Raw genomic sequence first — 21,766 nt, forward strand, 5'->3', positions numbered from 1 at the left:
AGTCGTTAAGGATTTGGACATAAATTGAATTTCCAACTTCTTCCAAATTTCATCTGGAGACGACAGATGCATGACGTGATACATGACCTCGTCCGCCAAACATAATCGTATGGTTCATACCGCTCGCTGCTACAATTCTTCCCAATCTTCCTCCTCCATCGACGCCGGCTTTATAGGTCGCAAAGCCTTCAGGATCCCTTGCTGCGCCAACAGATCCCACCCTTGTTTGCCATAATCTGAAGTTACCTTGACCATCGAATTTCGTAACTTCGAATTTGTCTCCTGACATCTGATACCAAATGTTGAATATTCGTGTAAAGAAAATAGAAAGAACACAAGAATTTTAACGAGGTTCATCAATGTGCTTACGTCCTCGGTGCCTTAGACGGCGCTAGAATTTTTATTCAATTCAATGTCTCGTAGGTTTAGGTTATATCTTCTTTTATAATAAATAAACTCTAGTATAAATTTACAAAAATAACCCTATACCATACCGTAGGGCCGCACTCCCGCACCCTCAACCCACATAATCATAACCTCTTCTACGAGACTTTCCTTTACCGGTATATTTATGAGTCATACATAACAAAAAATAAAAGAAATAATATAAAAATCAAATTGGGTCCAACTCTAGTCTTGAATGTTCAAATCCTAAATTATTCATATAGTTTTGTCTAAACTCAATTTTAGACCTTATATTTATACTCATACCCTCATAATGTTCGAACCAGGGTTAGGAATATGGTATTTTGACCCAATTTCCCATGCGGGTAAAATATTTAGGGTATTGGGCCAACCCAAATATTATTTAGCCAAAATATGATATTTACTAAGTGACGAGTTTTATGTGATATTATTTTTAATGGTCCACATGTAGTGGGTCCCACGTGGACTATTATTTTAATGGCTTAGTAATGACTCGTCACGTCGGGGTGATAAGTCCATTAAAAAATATCTTTTAAAAAGTTTTAAGAAAAAATAAAATTTAGAAAATAAAAAAAATAGTCAATGGAATTCATTACATCGAAGTGATAAGTTCCTTCGAATTCCAAAAAAACCTGTTGTTCAACGGGCAGACGGGGCAACGGTTACTTGGAACTCGTCACCTCAAGGTGACGAGTTCGACCGGAGATTTCAAAAAAAACAAGTCGTTTATAGCCGTTGGGGGGAAAATTATAAATAGGGTTTGGGTTTTAGTTTTTTTACCAAACCCTAAATTCAAAAAAAAATGAAAAAAAATACATTGTGTGAAAATCTCGAAATGACAACATGAGAATATATGTTACGTCTGGATAACACCGATGTTTAGTCGATCCAACGCGAGCAGGCGACGAATGGAAGATTCTTAGTCAGGGGATGAAAACCAGAGAGCCGCATTAGAGAATGATGATATATCTGCATCAATCTGGTCTATTTTGGACTATATTTTTATGTGGCTTCAAGGTGTACCCAACATTGATCGAGGCTCTGATCAAACGTTGGCACCTCGAGACGCACATGTTCTATTTCTCGAGTGGTGAAGTGACGATTACTTTGGAAGATTCGCTTATCAACTCGATGTTCTGGTGAATGGAGCCACAGTGGTGAGGTTGAACGTGTACGACCCCTCGACATTAGTCTTCCAAGTTCTAGGAAAATGACCACCATCCAACGTCATGAAGGGCTATCGAGTAATGATAACGTGGTTGGAGGTCGAATCCCAAGTCACGAACAAGTTTACCGAGGCGGATGTTATTTTTACGTCCCGAGCATTTCTTCTCCAAGTGATCGGAAGGATATTATTATTGGATAAATCCGATAATCTGGTGCACACTTCGTATCTGCAAATTTTGGAAGACTTTGTTGTGTGTCGTAATACCAGTTGGGGTTCGTCGATTCTAGCATTTTTGTACTAGGAGCTTTGCAAGGATGCACTTGTAATGTCGGGTCGAAAAGTCAATGTAGCAGGCTGTTTGATATTGCTACAGTACTGGGCTTGGTATCGCTTCCCTTTTTTACTCCAATTATAGATGCCCCGATCGAGTTTTCGCTGGCTGGAAGGTAATTGTTCAACTTCATTTATTTAACCTTTTTTTTCATAAATCTATTTATTTTTTTATTTGCTTATAATTTTTTTAAATATTTTAGATGTTGTCATAAAATATAATAGACGAAGTTGACGGGTGTCATTGCACGAGACATACGGATGAGGATCGACATCGCCTGTCGATTCGCAATATGACATACGAAATTATTATTATTTGTTAATCTTTTTAACTTTATATATACTAACTTTGATATTTAATATTTACAGTTCTCTTGGCTTCCGTAAGTCGACGAGGAGATCCAGCAGGTATTGCCGGGGCGATTTCTTTAGGGGTCCCACTTATAGTGTGTCGTGATGTTGTTATTACACCAAGCGATTGTTGAGTGGCACACGACTGATAGAGTGATGCTCCAGTTTGCGACGCACTAGCCGATTCCTATGCAAATAGAGGCTGATGTGGTTGCGCTCCATATAATCGATATGCATGGAAAACATGATGAAAATTGGTCGGTGTGACACGCTTACTACATCGACCTATGGAATTAGCGTGAACTATCACTCCCTTATCGTTAGGACATTATACTGTTGGACTTAGATTTCAACCATTCTCAGTATCTCCAGCTTTACGAACAAAATGGCAAACCATATCTCACGACACCGGAAGAGAGGGTCGAATGGCAACATCATTAGGCTGCATGCACCAAGTCCAAGTCCAAGAAGAAATCATCGTCATCAGCGTCTTCCGCTTCAGAATATGCGACTAGAGAGTACTATTATGCATCTCAAGCTAATTTCAATTTCATTCCTCCATATCATACTTCAGCAAATACTCGATCGACTCGGGTTAGAGGTTCATGGGATGCACCGTAGTACACTCAAGCATCTTCGACATAACATGTAGTTGCGGGTGACTGAGACCATTTCCTATATGATCAACAAAGCAGCAACCAAGTCGAAGCAATTATGGCGATGAGGGCATCAAATGTCATAAATCAATTATCGTATTCAGAAGGTGGATTGCAGAGCGTGTTCGTTACACCTCTTCGACAAGTCGATGACGGCGACGACAACAACGATCAAGGCCTACGACCCCGACATATTTGACGACCCCCGCGACATTATCATTCAACCACTCCGTGACATCATCAAGAACATATAAGACATAGATAAATTTTCTTTGTAATTTTTATGTAAAAAATTGTTTTCACAATTAATTTACTTTGTATTTCGTAAAATTTAAATAAGTTGATTTCTCTTTTAATTTATTTTTTTTAAATTATCCCGTTGAACAACGACTAATATTTTTTTAATTCAAAGGAACTCGTCATCTCGACGTGACTAGTTCCATCAAATATTTTTTTTATTTTCTAAATTTTATTTTTTTTATAAATTTTTAAAAATATTTTTTAATAGTCTCGTCATCTCGACGTAATGAGTCATTATTAAGCCATTAAAATAATGATCCACATGGGGTCCATCGAAGTAATGAATTATGTCTTAACTGTAGCAAATGTCATATTTTATTAAATAATGGTTGGGTAGGCCCAATACCCTAAATATTTTTCCCACCTGGGGTATTGGGCCAAAAAAAAGCCCTCGCAATGTTACCTCATGTTATATTCATATGCGTGTGGAGAAACTAGTGAGCACTTCCTTTTGACCGTGGTGTATGTCAGTCCAAATGCAACCAACGAGCGTGAAACTGAACCTTGGCTATCGGGAATGAGGCTTGGGTTATTTCCTTTCAGAACTCGATGGTGCATCACTTGGAGCATATTGGGTCAGACCATCGACCTCTTCTTCTTGTGAGTAGAAATGATCATTTAGTAGCAGATGTGAAACCTTTGTCGAGCAGACATGGAATATGGAGGGTAATGCTATCGATAATATACTTAATTTTCAGATTGTTGTTCAAGCATGGAATAAGGAGATTTTTTGCACATTGATAAATAGAAAAAGGAAGCTATTAGCACACATCAGAGGCAGGCTCGTTTCTCAGATTTCAGTTGCCCAGGATAAATCTAAGAATGAGGCCTCTAATAATAACTATTAAAAAATTCTATTACAATAAAAAATAGGCCCCAATCAGGCTATTTAAAAATTAATTATATTATAATAAAAATTTAGTTTTTTGATTTGGGTCCTTTAAAAAGTAATTATATCAGAATAAAAATATTAATTTTGGCTTGGGGCCCACCCAGGCTGTTTAAAAATTAATTATATTACAATAAAAATTAGTTTTTTCATTTTGGGCCCACTTGAACTGTTTAAAAATTAAATATATTAGAATAAAAATATTTTTTTTTGGTTTGTGGTTCACACAAACTGTTTAAAAATTAATTATATTATAATAAAAATACTAATTTTTTGGTTTGGGGCCCTGGGCAGGTGCCCCTCCTGCCCAGGTCCAGCTACGGCGCTGATCAGAGGTATTGAGCCTTGGAACACAAAGAATATGCTATTCTTTTTTATCTTGGAAAAACGTTGAAGAAGGAATCGGAAGAGATTCTGTGTACGAAGAGAGTCTGTGACACCAGAAATCTCGGAATAAAAGCTTGGTGTGAGGATTATGAAATCCTTGAGAATGAAGCAGTTGAGTATTTTCGATGCCCATTTAGTAAAAGTTACTTGGGTGGCATCCTCTCCTCTTTGTGGGAAGTTTCATAGGTTCTTGGAGCTCGAAATTGGTGGTTTGACTGCTGAAGTTACAGGCGAGGAGATTCGGGCAGTGGTCGTATTTGACGTGCAACATCTAAAGGTCCCAAGTATTGATGACATCAGGCAAGTTAAAAGATAGGCTAGGATCCTTTTCTCGAACATAAATAGGAATTTGAGGACTGTCATTGGCAGTTGTTTGGACTTTTACTCAAGTGAAGAGAAGAAGAGAACTTGAGTAAATACTTGGGTAAGAAAATAGTACTGCTGGAAAAAAAAACGTTAGCAAAAGACAAAAGAGAATTCTTTATTGTGTCATAATAAAAGTCTAATTCCGTGCTTATTGTTATAATTCTGAAAATAGATGTTATTCTTCGACACAAACTTTCAAATATCGTACACCCGAATTTAGGAATTGAAAATTATTTGTGATGCTCTCCTTGATTAAAAATTTTTCAAGAAAGAAATATAAAAACTATCAATTATACATCTAATTAGGGAGAATGGCTGTCCCTTTTATAGAAGCGATAGAGGGATAAAGTTGTTAAATGAAAATTACTCACACTAATCACTCACTAAATATAGATAACCAAGTCCCCATCTTTAATCTCAACTATTTACATTACTTACAATCCCTAATGCAAATAAGTAGAACATTTTGAATGGAGCAACGATAAAACCAATTGTTTTATTGTTTAAGTACTAATAAACGTATTTGAAACTAATATATAATGGAATAATCAATTTTCTCTTAACAAGTGTATAAATTTAGACATTTAGTCCCCCAAAGAATCAAAACATGCCTATGGCTTGCCTCCCTAAATAACTTGTTGACTAATGACGCTTGATTCGGTAGGCATATGGCAGTGGATTCAAGGTGCGAGATATGAGGTGAGGCTACGTAATACATTGGCCATGTCCATGGACAAATGAGCGGCTCCATGAATTTTTGTCAATGAATATAGCTGAATGGATATAGAAGGTAAAATTATAAAGACAGAATTGAAAATTTTACATAATATTTTAAAATTATAAAAAAACTTTAAAAAAAATAACAAGTTCCATTTTTGAACAAAAACTATTTAAAAATTAAACATATATATGCGGTTTATTATTTAACAAGCTTGTTCGGTTTCAGTTCGAAAAATCGAAACCGTACCAAATAACTAAAAGAAATTCAGTTCAATTGGTTTGATTTATTCTGTTATTTGGGTACCCGACTATTTACTCATTCCCACGCCAGACCTAATTGTTTATTAACAAAAATAATTAGTGTTATCTTGAAATGTTCTTGTTCGTTCTTTTTCGAATAAAAAATTAAGTTACTTTTTTTATTTTGAGAAGGACTAAATTGATCTTCATCATATCATTACAAGGGCTTCTGGTTATTTATACTACAACTCATTTCTGTTCCACAAGATGAAGGATTAAGATGTTTTTCCTCTTAAAAATTTTAAAGGGGCAGCTCCATCTTAATTATTAGGAGTTCTGCCGCTAAGCTAGATTAAGCCTTGGATCAAAATCAACTTAGAAATATTTATTTTATCAAACCTCAAGCCTCTGAGACATTGTCTTGTTCAATGAATCTGGACGAATTTGAGGGCTATATTCAAGTAAATGAAATCAATCAATGTTTGCCTTGTGAATTTTGCAGCACTGATCGTGGCCTGAATAATGGCCTCGGTTCACGTATGGGGCAATACCTGCGGAGAGTAAGTTTTGGATGCTAATATGTAAGGCAGCGTTAAGCGCATTCACTTTAATGGTAAGATTGACTTGTTAAGATTTTAATTGTTTAAGTTATATATATATATATATATATATATATCAATAAATCTTAAAATAATTTCTCAATATCTTACAGAAACACATCTAAAGTATTATATATATACTAACAAAAAGAGAGATCACAAAAACTTAAATAAAATATATATCATTTTAAATCTCTCTTGTATTTGTAAGACTAATATTTATTCTAAATTTTATCATCCATAACCTTTATTTTGTAAGAACTTTTATTTAAATAAGTTTAATTATCAAATAACTTTTAATAACTAAAATTATAATAAAATTCAATTTATTTGCTAATGAAAATTTAAGCCCAAGTTTAAATCATTTCATGATTGGCTCCCAAAGGGATGATAAACAAATGACATATAATTTATTTATTCATGGTTTTATTTTATTTTAAATGATTTCTATGTTTTGTATTTAAATAATAATTGAACCTACTATTGGATCCCGGTTTTGGTGTATATATAAACGGCTCTTCTTTCCATAAAACTGATCAACTTACTCAATGTTCTTGCACCCATTTTTTTGTTTGTACGAGAGAAAGAAAGAGATCGAGTTGGGGTATGTCTCAGTCGGAAGCTTATTGTGTCAAGGGAAACAAGCCCTGCAATGTCTGGGTTGAGAGATATTTCAAGGACTGTCTTTGCAATGTGAAGGATGAGTTGTCTTTTGGTTTTGGGTTTAATTAGTCTTGTCTGCTGGGGAGTTGCAGAGATTCCTCAGATCATCGCCAACTTCCAAACCAAGTCCAGCCATGGAGTCTCCCTTCTTTTTCTCCTCACTTGGGTTGCCGGGTTCGATCCTTTGTCCCACCTGCAATACACATAATATCACTCTCCTCCTCCTCTATTGTTTTATTTATGTTCATTTTTCATCTTCATTTGCTGTTGCAGTGATGTGTTCAACCTCGTTGGACGCCTTCTTGAACCTGCAACGGTGAACTCTTTTTCTTTTCAGCCTTTGGTGGTCCAAGAACCTGAACCCAGATGAAACTGTTGGCTGACTCTCGTTTGAGCCACCCTTTGTTTTTATCATTAGAAATGCTGTCTTTCAATTTACTTTTGTAAGCCTTATTGGATTTTTTTTTCCAATTGTGGATGCAGTTGCCGACACAGTTCTACACAGCTCTGGTATACTAATCACAGTCCGACACTTTTTATAATTGCATCTTGAGGACACTATTTGGATCAAAAGTAAAATGACCCCAACACAAGTCAACATCATGGGTTTATTTTGTTCAAAATAGTCCCCAGCTAATTGCCTAGTTTTGATTTTCAGCTCTATACAGGGAGCACTGTGGTGCTAGTACTACAAACTGTATACTATGACTATGTCTACAAGTGGTGGAAATGTGGAAGGATCGAAAGTGATAATATGGTAAACACCTTCCTTCCGTTCAAAGTTCTGGTATTTCATGTGATTTTACATATATCATAAGTTTTGTTTCCGAGTGACGGTTTCATGCATATGTTGTCTGTAACTGTTAGGCTCAAGATGAGAAAACACCATTGAAGCCTGCTTGGAAGCTTCGTTCAGGCATTCCAATTCTTAACGCCTCGCCAAAATCCAGTCCTTGCAGGGAGTATTACTTCATGTATACAAAAATAACAGCGAAACCTTTTTTTTTTTTGGTATTGAAATCTGAAAACTAATTCCTCTGTGACCTCAATTACAGTATATTACATTATTTTCAGGTCAGCTAGATCTTTGGCTGCCAGTGGTACTCCACCTTTTCGAACATATTTGAGGGTAGCTAAAAGTGGTCCATCAGCTATGGAACTTGAACATGATTCATCATCAGAAGATGAATCGACCTAAGTTTAATCGAAAAAGTCCGGCACTCAACCTATGCCTATCCCGAGATCCGTGAGTCTTGAACCTGCATTGATGTAAGGCTTTTTTTTAATGTAAACTGACAGCTGAATGATTTAATTTTCCAGGCTGCAAGTTATGGTACATTCCTGCCTGCCTCAATCAACTTGCCCTTAGGAAGTAAGGCATGGATGGAAGCGGGAACGGGCTTTACCAGTCTGACGACTTTTACAAGTATCATTACCGATTAATTCTAACTTAGATTCGGAAAAAAATCGGCCCATGTAACTGCATATTACTTAAATCATTAGTCTCCATTGCAGGAACACGGTGTGGAGCATAGTGCCCTGGGGCAGTGGCTGGGATGGCTAATGGCTGCCGTATACATGGGCGGTCGAATCCCTCGGATATGGCTAAATGTAAGCATTGATCTAAAATAGGAAACCATGGATTTCTTTCTCATTGTAATTGTTTTGGTTCCTTAACTAATAATTTGCTTTTCTTGACTAGATCAAAAGAGGCAGTGTGGAGGTAATTCTCTGAACTAAATCTATGTATGTATTAGAATATGTAGATTGAATTTGTCTAAACCTGTGGAGATCATATAGGGTTTGAATCCTCATGTTCATCTTTGCACTGATAGCCAATTCTGCCTATGTGGCAAGGTCGGCTCTGTCTCAGACTTGTCTATCTATTTCACTCACCGTTCAAAAAACCAGAATGTCGAACCGGTGGTCTCACGGTTTCGACATCAAGTCTAGTTTTTCAAACATCGATTTTTACATACTCTGATCTATAATCATGTCAATCTTCATTTTGAATGTTTCCACAGCATTCTAGTGAGAACCAGTGAATGGGAAAACATCAAGCCTAACATGCCATGGTTGCTGGATGCTGCAGTTTGTGTGGCACTCGACTTATTTGTATCCTTTTTGTTGGAAGATTTTATTACAGTTTCTGCTCGCACGAACATTAAACCTTAATATTGTTTATAACAGATCATATCACAGTTTATATATTATAAATATTCAGAGAGACGCTTAACAGTGATGGAGATTACATGGAAAGAAAGCAAAGAAGCAGAGTAGAAGGTTGAAAGCGCTTTAGACGACAACTTGCTGTTCGTATCTATGTATACTGCTATGTTCGTTTGCCGCACCCAATATTCCCTTTAAATTTAATTCCACATCTCAAGTGAAAAACGTCATAAATAATTTGAAAATTCGACTTTCCAATATATTTTTAAAATATTTATATTATAGTACCTTACTAATATATTTTTAAAATATTTATATTATAGTATCATTATAAGATAAACTACGTGGTTAGTATCTAAATTGTTATTTTTGTTTCATTTTAGTACTCAAAATATTATCTAACATTTAGTTTAGGTTTCATTTTAATATCGGCCATTAAAAACTTAACAGGTTGGCATTACATATATTATTTTTTTAATGATAATGTGACATTATCTTATGATGACATTATTTTATGATAACATTTTCACATCACTATTAATTATTGGCATCAGGATACTAAAACGAAACATAAACTAAATGCTATATATGATTTATAAAAATCCTATAAATTTGTTTGCCCCCGACCTTGACTCTCTCTATTATGTAACTTGCCTCAACCAATCCCTACCCTGAAATCTCAAAAAAAATCCTATAAATTTGGTTGCATCATATCAATGTTGAAAAATAAGCAAATCCACCGAAAGGTGAATTAAAATAATCCACCGGCATATTTTAGTTAAAAAGGGATGGAATTTTTTGTTTAAATATTAAATGGGATAATTCAATTTAGTCTCTAAACTTTAGGGTATTTATAAATTAGTCCTTATGTTTCAACTATAAATACCCTAGCTCATTTAGCTTCAAAATCATCCCAAAGCATTCTAGTTTTCTTCTAATACTAGAGAGTTTCTTGAGAGTTGTTTTCTCCTTTTTATCAAGAGAGAATTATCATTGTTTTCTCCTTGGTAGATCGAGAGAGGTTGTAATTCCTATTTTCTCATAGTGAAATTCTTCTACCGTTGCCCGTGGTTTTTACCCTATATTATTTAGGGGGTTTTCACGTAAATTTTGTGTCTTCTTTATCTTCATTTTTATTTTCTCAAATTATCAGTTACGATTTTACTCTATCCGATAGCCATCTTCCGCAACAATTGGTATCCGAGCCAGATTAGAGTTTGTAATATATGCTTATTGTCTTTGTGGTTGCTACCAAAAGGTGGATCCTCCAACATAAGAAAGTAAGAAGTTATTACCCATTCTTTTAAGGTTCCAGAGAACTATTCACGATAGTGAAATAGTGGGAGCTATCCGTAAACGAAGCAATGGCAACGAAATTTGATATTGAAAAGTTCAATGGGAGAAATTTCTCATTGTGGAAATTGAAGATGAAGGTCATCCTGAGGAAAGACGGTTGTCTAGCAGCTATCAGCGAAAGGCCAGTAGATTTCACAGACGACAACAAATGGATCGAACTGGACGGAAATGCTATGGCAAACTTTCATCTAGCATTAGCAGAAGAAGTATTGTCAAGTATCGAGGAGAAGAAGACATCTAAAGAGATATGGGATCATCTTACCAAACTGTACGAGGCCACATCGCTGCACAATAAAATTTTCCTTAAGAGAAAATTATACACTCTCCGTATGCCAGAATCTACTTCAGTGACGGAGCACTTAAATACACTGAACACTTTATTTTCTCAGCTTACATCCTTAAGCTGTAAAATAGGAGAACAAGAACGTGCTGAACTTCTACTTCAAAGTCTACCGGATTCGTATGATCAACTCATCATCAACTTGACAAACAGTAATGTCACCAGTCTAGTCTTCGATGACGTTGCAACTGTTGTTCTACAAGAAGAAAATCGGCGCAAGAACAAGGAAGACAGACAAGTAAATCTGCAACAAACAGAAGCGTTGACAACGATGACAACGATGAAAGGGAGATCAACAGAACGTGGCCAAAGCAGCAGTCACAAACATGATAGATCGAAGTCGAGAAGTAAGAAGAATTTAAAGTGTTACAATTGTGGAAAAAAGGGTCACTTGAAGAAGGATTGTTGGAGTCTAAATAAAAACTCCAATCCACAAGGCAATACCGCAAACACTTCAGATGATGGAGATGCTCTATGCTGTGAAGCGTCAACCACCGTGGAAGGAAGAAAACAATTTGCAGATATATGGCTCATTGATTCGGGAGCAACATATCACATGACCTCAAGAAGAGAATGGTTCCATCATTATGAACCTGTCTCAGGAGGATCTGTGTATAGTTGCAATGATCATGCCTTAGAGATCGTTGGCGTGGGAACCATCAAATTAAAGATGTATGATGGAACAATTAAAGTTGTTCGAGATGTGCGGCACGTGAAAGGTCTGAAGAAAAATTTATTATCATACGGATTGTTGGATAATAATGCTAGCAAGATTGAAACACGGAAAAGAATCACAAAGGTGTTCCGTGGAGCGCTTGTGGTGCTGAAAGGTGAAAAGATAGCTGCAAACTTGTACATGCTGAAGGGAGAGACATTGCTAGAAGCAGAAGCCTCTGTTGCCTCATGTAGTTCAGATTCTGCAATGTTATGGCATAAGAAACTTGGACACATGTCAGAACAAGGAATGAAAGTCCTTGTGGAGCAAAAGCTACTTCCAGGCTTAACAAAGGTATCACTTACTTTGTGTGAGCATTGCATAACAAGTAAGCAGCACCGGTTGAAATTCAACACATCAAATTCTAGAGGCAAAAGTGTTCTAGAATTGGTTCACTCTGACGTATGGCAAGCACCAGTAACATCCCTAGGTGGAGCAAAATACTTTGTCTCATTTATTGATGACTACTCCAGGAGATGTTGGGTGCACCCTATTAAGAAGAAGTCAGACGTGTTTTCAACTTTCAAAAACTTCAAAGCGCGGGTGGAACTTGATTCTGAAAATAAGATCAAGTGTTTCAGAACAGATAATGGAGGAGAATACACAAGCAAAGAATTTGATGACTTTTGCAAGAAAGAAGGTATCAAAAGACAGTTCACAGTGGCGAACACTCCTCAACAAAATGGAGTGGCATAGTGGATGAACAGAACCTTGTTAGAAAGAACAAGAGCAATGTTGAGGGACGCAGGCCTAGAAAAATCATTCTGGGCAGAAGCAGTCAATACCGCCTGTTATTTGGTGAATCGAGCTCCATCAACTGCAATAGAGCTGAAGACACCAATGGAGATGTGGACTGGTAAACCAGCTGATTATTCAAACCTCCATGTATTTGGAAGTATTGTGTACGTGATGTACAACTCCCAAGAAATCTCAAAGCTAGATCCAAAATCCAGGAAATGCAAATTCTTGGGGTATGCTGATGGAGTCAAGGGGTATCGCTTGTGGGATCCTACTGCCCGCAAAGTGATCATCAGCAGGGATGTTATCTTTGTAGAAGATAAACTACAGAGAAAAGAATACGATGATAGCACTGAAAAGTTAGAGACTACACAAATACATGTGGAAAAGGAGGTTGAGAAAGGAGATTCTTCTGAAGCAGAACCAGCACATGATGACCAAGAACCAGAGAGTTCTGAAGCTCCAACAACTCTTCAATCAGATCGTGTGAGAAGACGTCCCAATTGGCACTCAGATTATATTATAGAAGAAAATATTGCATACTGCCTTTTAACAGAGGACGGTGAGCCATCAACATACGAGGAGGCAATAAACAGCTCAGATGTTTCACTATGGATGATGGCGATGCAAGAAGAAATTGAAGCCCTTTATAAAAATAATACATGGGACCTTGTGCCACTACCACAAGGAATGAAGCCAATTGGTAATAAATGGGTCTTCAAAATCAAGCGAAATGGTGACGATCAAGTTGAGAGGTATCGTGCAAGACTGTTGGTCAAAGGATATGCTCAAAAAGAATGTACTGATTTCAATGAAATATTTTCTCCTGTGGTTCGACTAACAACAGTTCGAGTAGTTTTAGAAATATGTGCTACATTGAACTTACATCTAGAGCAGCTAGATATTAAAACAACTTTTCTTCATGGAAATCTTGAAGAAGAGATTTACATGCTCCAGCCTGAAGGTTTTGAAGAAAAAGAAAAGAAGAACTTGGTTTGCAGGTTGAACAAATCTCTATACAGTCTAAAGCAGGCGTCGAGGTGTTGGTATAAGAGATTTGATTCCTTCATTATGTGCCTTAGATACAACATATTTAACGCAAACCTTTGTGCTTATTTCAAGAGGTCTGGTGATAACGATTTTTTTATATTGCTGTTGTATGTAGATGACATGTTGGTTGCAGGACCCAACAAAGATCATATTGAAGAATTGAAGGCACAACTGGCTAGGGAATTTGAAATGAAGGACTTGGGATTATCAAACAAGATTCTAGGGATGCAAATTCAGCGAGACAGAAGTAATAGGAAGATTTGGCTTTCACAAAAGAATTACTTGAAGAAGATCTTGTCACGATTCAGTATGTAAGATTGTAAGCCAATTTCTACCCCTCTTCCTATTAACTTCAAATTATCCTCCAGTATGAGTCCTAGCAGTGAAGAAGAGAGGATGGAGTTTTCTCGAGTAACGTATGCATCAGCAGTGAGAAGTTTAATGTTCGCTATGATATGCACAAGACCAGACATTGCACAAGCAGTGGGAGTGGTTAGTCGGTACATGGCGAATCCAGTCAAAGAGCATTGGAATATTGTAAAGAGGATCCTAAGATACATCAAAGAGACCTCAAATGTTGCATTATGTTACGGAGGATCAAACTTACTTATAAATAAGTATGTCGATTCTGACTATGCAGGGGATTTGGATAAAAGCAAATCTACTACAAGATATGTGTTCAAAGTTGCTGGTGGAGCTGTAAGTTGGGTTTCAAAATTGCAGTCAGTTGTGGCTACATCCACAACAGAGGCAGAATATGTAGCAGCTACACAAGCCAGTAAAGAAGCAATTTGGTTGAAGATGCTATTGGAGGAGCTTGGACACAATCAAGAGTTTGTCTCTCTATTTTGTGACAGTCAAAGCGCCTTGCATCTAGCAAGGAATCCAGCATTTCATTCAAGGACAAAACACATACGAGTTCAATACCATTTCATTCGTGAAAAGGTGGAAGAAGGGACAATAGATATGCAGAAGATCCATACCAAAGACAACATAGCAGATTTCATGACGAAGACGATCAACACTGATAAATTTACTTGGTGTCGATCCTCCTGTGGTCTGTCAGAAACATAAGCAATATGAAGGTACAAGGTAAAAAGAATGATGTGAAGATATGATTGTTCCAATCAAATCTTCAAGTGGAAGATTGTTGAAAAATAAGCAAATCCACCGGCATATTTTAGTCAAAAAGGGATGAAAATTTTTGTTTAAATATTAAATGGGATAATTCAATTTAGTCACTAAACTTTAGGGTATTTATAAATTAGTCTTTATGTTTCAACTATAAATACCCTAGCTCATTTAGCTTCAAAATCATCCCAAAGCATTCTAGCTTTCTTCCAATACTAGAGAGAATTTAGAGAGTTTCTTGAGAGTTGTTTTCTCATTTTTATCAAGAGAGAATTATCATTATTTTCTCCTTGGTAGATCGAGAGAGATTATAATTCATATTTTCTCATAGTGAAATTCTTCTACCGTTGCCCGGGGTTTTTACCCTATATTATTTAAGGATTTTTCACGTAAATTTTGTGTCTTCTTTATCTTCATTTTTATTTTCTTAAATTATCAGTTACAATTTTGTTCTATCCGATAGCCGTCTTTCACAACAATCAAATGCATCAAGTTCGGATAAATTCGGATGTTTTGACCATCCCTATAGGTACCTTTGCCAATGTTCATACAATATCAAGGAAAAGGTCAAAAAAGTAGGACTTTCATTCGATTGTCATGGTTTTAAGCTTTCAATTCCCAATTCATATATCCGAAATCAGATTCAAGTTTGAATAAGAAACAACTGTAGCTTTGAATGAATCTAACAAGATTGATATCTGACAACAACTTCTGAATCAAAATGGTGTTTCAGAGAAGATGTAAGCCATCAAATGCCAATGAAAATATGGTATTTGCAAATACATTGCAGACATAGGAAGGTACCAACATCAGGACGTTTTTCCATTCCGTTACCGGACAAGATTTTCATGCTCTCGAGTAGAATAGGATATACGACTCCCTGATTCACCGACGATAATGGTACAGCCGAACAAGCAATCATCACAATGTCTCCATGTCTCAGGAGGAAAAGAAAAACTAGTTCTTTATTTTTGAAAAAGAGGAATCGACACTGGTTTGAGTTGGTCTTGAAGCCAAAAACGTAATCTACAGTGCTGTTGGTATATTTACAGACACTAAATAACCACCACGGGCCAAAGGCTTGAACCTATTTTCACCAATAAAGCAGAGCAAGCACGACAAAGAAACCAATCAACAAAAGAAGATTCTTCAATACATTATCTGCCTGCTGCCCTCCGGTCGTCGGTGGGGGGAACCCATGAGCATGAGCATGAGCATGTCCACCATGAAACGTATGTAATCCATAAGGAAATCCTGGAGGCGCTCCATACACAGCAGGATCTGGGTATCCATGAAACTGAATACTGAACAAGGATGGCAATAAGCCTCCAAAACCCATTGTGAAGTTACCGATTCTTGCAGTTGCCATCGGAACAAAACCGCCCATTAGTCCAAACCCGTAATTGACAAACTGGTTTGTAACCGGGGGTGGAGGAGCAGCAGTTGTTGGTCTTTGTCCTGCTGGGCGGTTAGGAATTTCCATGCCCGGGTACGATTTAGAGCGGGGATCGGTCTGGTTTTTGCCCCTGCCATAAAGGGGAACAAGTTTTTCCTCTTGTATGAGGGCCTTGCAAACAGGGCATTCTTGACACTGAGAGTGATGGTGCAACCACCTGTATAGACATGGCCAACAGAAGAGATGGCCACAAAGTGTGACAATTGGATCTTGAGCCAATTCAAAGCAGATATTGCATTCGAAGTCACCAGCATCATTAGCATTACTACTACTCGAGCAAGATCGACTTGGGGGAGGCATGCTTGTTGATTCCCCAAAACCATTCTCCATTGCTTTTATACCTAAACCAATAGATCAAAATATCATGAGGAAAATGCACGAATTGGAAGGGCAAAAAATTATAAAAAATCTAGAAATTCAAGTTATGGAATTAAAAAGAAAAAAAAGCCAGTACCCAATTTTTGAAAAGATCACCACAAACCTGATAGAACTCTAAAAAATCAAATCTTTCGAATTCATCAAATTATCCCCATAAACAATACTAATCATTAACAACTCTCAACAGTTTATTAGATTTAGGTATAAAAAAACCCAAATCTATAATCAGAATACAAATCAAATTTAAAAAAAAACCCAAAAAAATCAATAAACACAACCGCATCTGCATTCATCACAAAGTATAATCTTACAAAAGTATAAATTAAAAGGAAAACGAAACAGATCTAAGAATTGGGTAAAAGAATCTAACCTGAGAATCCAAAGATTTGATTGGTAGAGTCGGGGGGCATGTTTCTTAAATGGGTGTTAGGTAGTTTCTGGAAGATTCGAGGTTACTCGAAAATTTCCGTGTTGTTTATTCCAAGTCTAAGCCAATTTAGAGAGGGAATTGAAGATTCTTTATATATATAGTGAACTTAAAAAACAGTGGGGTCCCATCGTATTTCACAGAAATTTTCACTCGGAAATTGGAAGCGAAACTCCCCGAATTTAATTATTTTATAATTTTTAGGGTAAACTGCGTATTTAGTAATTAAATTATCACTTTTAATCTATTTTAATACCTAAATTTTTAATTTTTTAAAATCATACCTAACGTTTAAATTTTATTTCATTTTAGTATTCATCGTTAAAAACTTAATGCGTTTAGTGCCTAAACTATCAATTGTGATATGTTTTAGTATCTATAATTCATTTTTTCAAAAATTAACATTACATTTTGAACTGATATACTAAAGAGAAACAAAAACTAAACTTTATATATAATTTTAAAAAAATTGAAAGTTTATGTGCTAAAACATACTAAAAATGATAGTTTATGTACTAAATATATAATTAATTCTAATTTTAAAGTAAATTTATTGAAAACTATATATTAAGGGTATTTACAACATTTATACCCATTCATCTATAATCACTTAATAAATATCTTTTTTAATACTTTCTAAGTCCAATTAAATTTATATTTTTTGAGTTTTAAATTTATTTCATTTAAAATGTTCTATTAGAAAAATCAACAAATAACAATACTTATATTTCTTTTTTACTTTGAATCTTTTATACATATAAAAACAAATCTGATAATAATTTAGTTTTATTTTTATCCTAAATTTTAATCTGAATTAATTTAAATTTAATAAATGCTTAACGTACTATGTATATATAGAGAAATATTAATTTATGTACGCTCCTCATTATCTGCTGCAGTTACATTCTCTCTTGTACTTTTTTAAGTTTTTTTTTATGGCAGGTGTGGTGGTCTTTCCTGGCTACGGTCTTTCTCTAGTAAAGGGTATCATGGTTATCAGTGTTTTCGAACTCTCGATACATGTTTTTTTATTAGTTTTCTTCTTCTTTTTTTTGAATACATAGTTGTTGCTTTCTCGTAACATGGTTCCTCTATTTGTTTGTACAATACAGTTCGTTGATTATCACATATATGTGTTGGAAGAGATTGTTGTTAAAGAGATCGTTTTGTCTGTTGGCTTTTTTGGTTCTTCTTTAAGTTTCTCTACTCTATATTTGTTGCTCGGAGTCGTTGGTGTGTTCATTTTATATATGTCGTTACTTCACTTATTAGTGGTTTTGTTTATATACTATCTCTAAGTAATCATTGTTATATTTTATTTTCGATAGTCTCATTTGTATTTATTCAGTTATAATTAATAAGACGTTTATTGATACGATTTTTTATAAATAAAGTTATTTAAAAACGGGGACCGTAGAGAGCGGCTCTCTCCCTTTCCTAACTTTTTTACTACGTGGCATTTATCTTGTCCTGTCCCCTGAGCATTTATTTGCTAATTTAATTCGTTTGATTGTTTCACTATAATTATTGTTATTATCGGGCGTTGTTTGTTTTTATTACTAATATTATTATTACTTCATTACTTTTTTATAAAGGGCATATATATTGTAAGTATAAATAATAGAAGTTAATGTTTAACAGTTTTTCTTATCATTACATTTGCATGATAAATTTTATTATTTTGCAAGTAATGTAATTGGTTGACATCGCAATTAATTATGTTGCATGTATTTACAATAAAATAATATATATTTTTTAAAATAGTATTTTTTTGTCAATTAAAGTTTAGGTTAGGGGTGACTCCTTCAATCTAGGGTCAAGACATACTTAAGACCCAACTGAAATTTACATACGAATTTACAGATTACCCACCAAGATTGATAGTGGTAAGATTCGAAATTGGCCTTACAAACTCAAATTCATAAATCTCTATCACTTGTGCCAACACTTGTTGGCAAAAAAAATAGCATAATTCTAATACTTTTATATTAATATAGTTAATAAGTCTTCAAAATCATATAAATACAATCCTATTAACTGTTCTTCATGGATTAATATGTTCTCTAAATCCAAGTGGACTATAACTGTTCTTTCCCCCTTAAAAAAATATGATAAAATCATTTTTTTTCGTTTTCAGTATAGTCGATCCAATTAATAAAACTTGCATTTCTTCATGTGATTCTATTAGTTGATTCAAGTAATGATTGGATCAAACATTTTACTTGTGAAGATGGAGATTTTTAGGGGGAAAAAGAAAAGAAAGACGAAGATTAAAGTTATAGATTGTTCATTAAAAATAACAACTAATCAATATCTTAATGAGGTGTGAAGAAAAGAGGAATGAAATGAGCTTCAGTTAAAAAATATAAAGGTGTTAATATGAGTAAATTAATTTGTTAATAAAAAAATTGAATAATATAATTAGATTAGATTAAAATTTCATAATATTCATTTAAATTGTTACCAATATCTAAAATTCTAAATATATGTTTCCAAACAACCATATATGTTGTTTAAAAGCACAACTAGTTTTTTTTTTTAATAATATAAGGTGCTTACAAGATAATATCCATTAATATTTTTTTTAATCATTGACAACGCAGATCCTACAAACACGGCTGCTCAAACCCAAGTTTTCTGGAGAGAACAACACTCCTTTTGACCACGGAAGAAGACTAAAGCAAAAAAACCATCACAAGTGAGAGTACCCAAATCTTGAAAGCATGGAAAGCTTTCACTTGGTCTAACTGGAGGGCCTAAACAATAGAGAAGAAAGTCGAAATGAGCAAAAGAGAATGTCTACAGTAAAAAGGTTCGAAGCTAATGCTTCGTTGTTGCAACGCAAAGCTGTGCTGCTTGTCTTAGCAGTTATAATTTGCAGCATTTGCGAGTTGCTTTGCTTTAAGCAAACACAGGTGTAAGATGCAAAGACGAATGTCATGTTCTAAGCCAATGCATAAATTTCTGTCCATCCTAGTTCCATACTAACATTATATACGCCCTCAGTGGCATGTGATAACATTAGGAAAGCTTCGGTAAAGCAAAAATGGAAATGATCTTTCAGAAAAAAATATTCTCAGACATCATGTAAACCATGGAAATTTAAGTGGACTTTGAGCTACCTTGCAAAAACTAGATACACCGTGGGAAATGGGTTTGCCCAACATAGCCACCATGCATAGCCCTTCTCACGTTAGACTCAAACAACTTTGGATTATCCCTCAAAATTGCAGCAGCATCATGATTTAGCGGGTCCTCGTAATTCGGTTCCTTCACAAAAAAATGGTTCGGATATCAGATGGATACAAATGTATAGAGGAGATGGATGCAAATTCAAAGAACTAATGTTTAAAAATATGACGGTTATTACAGTGAAAAGATGATATAATCCATAGATTATGGTGTTTATATTGAGCACGGGTTTCCAGTCTTCACGTAAGATGTTAAGGCAAACATTTCCTTCCAAGTCCATGTTTGGATGGTATATCTGGAAATCAGAGTACAACATGAAACAAGCCAGGTTATAACAAAAGGAAAATGTAAAGCAAGCAGCATGAATTTGGTAAAGAATCAGGGGACCAAGAAGTAAATAAGATGAGCCGGTCTACCTTGGTCTTGCACTTAACTTTCGGCGCCTCGTGCGGATAGACAGGAGAAACTTGGAAGGAGAACAAAAATGTACCACCACTGAGAAAACAGTAGTCAGTTGGGAGATTACTTGTTTGATTTATTAATAACAAAAGAAAAAAAACGAATGTAAAGCAATTGTATGTAAGAAGTAAGAACACTACTTCCTCCCTAAGAACAATTTTAACCAATATATTATGCTCTGGAACAAAATGTAGCTCATTTTAAGAGACAATTCATGAAAGAAATTCCTCACAGATAAAATCCTTCATCGGGTCGAATTGTAACTTCGAAGTTCATCAGGTCATCTTTTCCATTAGGAAATGTTATGGAGCAAGATTTGGGTAGGTTAAGCTCAGAAATGTCTGCAAATTGAATGCAAAATGATATCAAACTTATAAATCTGTAAGTCCTTAATTCGATCCTATATCATACAAATCCTCTTAAAATTCAGTTGCTGCAATGCTAAATCCCATTCAATCCTTAAGAGAGCTAAAGAAGCTTGCAACAAAATCTAAGGATTTTTTTTAAATCAATTTAGTAAACAAGCAAACCTTTGTGTAAACGCAACTCCCCTGCAGTTTGCTTTTTGACAGGTGATCCGCCATTTGAATTTTCAGCAAGTTCTCTCTGCTTTTCTTTAACTTTAAACAATCGAATCATAGCTCCTACAAATAAATACTGAAAACGTTTCGTTTTAATTTACATTGTTGATAGAAGAATTTAGTAACAGATTCAAACCGATAGCTTAGAAAAATTCTCATTCTCAATGAAGTATACAGAAAGCAACAAGCAATTGGATCGGAAACAGGAAATATAGCAGAGTGGTCTCAAAATCTTAGTCGTGACTCAAAGTAGAAAACAAAATTCAAGTTGAGTTTAGGGCTTAGAAAATTACCTGATCTGATTTCCTGGCTTGAAGGCAAGGGAGGGCTTGGGTCAGAACAGAAAGACAGGCTGACACCGAGTGGTGGTGAGACGCGTGTGTGGCTGCGCCGGCGGGGATGAGTGGAAAGATTGATTCCGTGATTTGATTTTCAAATGAAATTTGAGAGAGAGAAAAACTTTTTCATATATAATTTGGTGGGGGTGGGGGGTAACAGTCCGTGATTCCCATTGCAATTGACGGACTGCGAGGAAAGCCCAATCCAGATAATTTTACTGGGATAGAAATTCCACAAGAGTCAATTGTACCGTATTACCTCAAATTATAGGGCTTATTTTTAATTGATTTTTAAAATTTTAAGTATTTTAATTTTATCTCTAACATATTACCCTTATTTT

General features: G+C 35.3%; 2 protein-coding genes and 1 pseudogene across 2 annotated transcripts; 1 reads left to right on the forward strand and 2 right to left on the reverse strand.

Moving 5' to 3' along the window:
* Positions 1-6,976: 6,976 nt before the first annotated feature.
* Positions 6,977-9,375, forward strand: LOC120153028 (annotated as a pseudogene).
* Positions 9,376-15,344: 5,969 nt separating this feature from the next.
* On the reverse strand, positions 15,345-16,894 carry LOC120153099 (E3 ubiquitin-protein ligase RNF185-like). The gene is made up of 2 exons (XM_039165102.1): positions 16,799-16,894; positions 15,345-16,391 (listed from the first exon to the last, which is right to left on the reverse strand). Exons 1-2 carry the CDS (start codon positions 16,836-16,838, stop codon positions 15,688-15,690), a joined length of 744 nt encoding a protein of 247 aa, XP_039021033.1. The 5' UTR covers positions 16,839-16,894; the 3' UTR covers positions 15,345-15,687.
* Positions 16,895-19,395: 2,501 nt separating this feature from the next.
* LOC120153095 (NEDD8-conjugating enzyme Ubc12-like) lies at positions 19,396-21,526 on the reverse strand. The gene is made up of 7 exons (XM_039165101.1): positions 21,381-21,526; positions 21,037-21,163; positions 20,739-20,847; positions 20,464-20,542; positions 20,226-20,342; positions 19,978-20,125; positions 19,396-19,611 (listed from the first exon to the last, which is right to left on the reverse strand). Exons 2-6 carry the CDS (start codon positions 21,143-21,145, stop codon positions 19,988-19,990), a joined length of 552 nt encoding a protein of 183 aa, XP_039021032.1. The 5' UTR covers positions 21,146-21,163; positions 21,381-21,526; the 3' UTR covers positions 19,396-19,611; positions 19,978-19,987.
* Between the last annotated feature and the right edge of the window lie 240 nt (positions 21,527-21,766).

The sequence above is a fragment of the Hibiscus syriacus genome, unplaced genomic scaffold (assembly GCF_006381635.1).
Source record: "Hibiscus syriacus cultivar Baekdansim isolate YM2019G1 unplaced genomic scaffold, ASM638163v2 tig00111098_pilon, whole genome shotgun sequence".
NCBI classification, from domain to species: Eukaryota; Viridiplantae; Streptophyta; class Magnoliopsida; order Malvales; family Malvaceae; genus Hibiscus; species Hibiscus syriacus.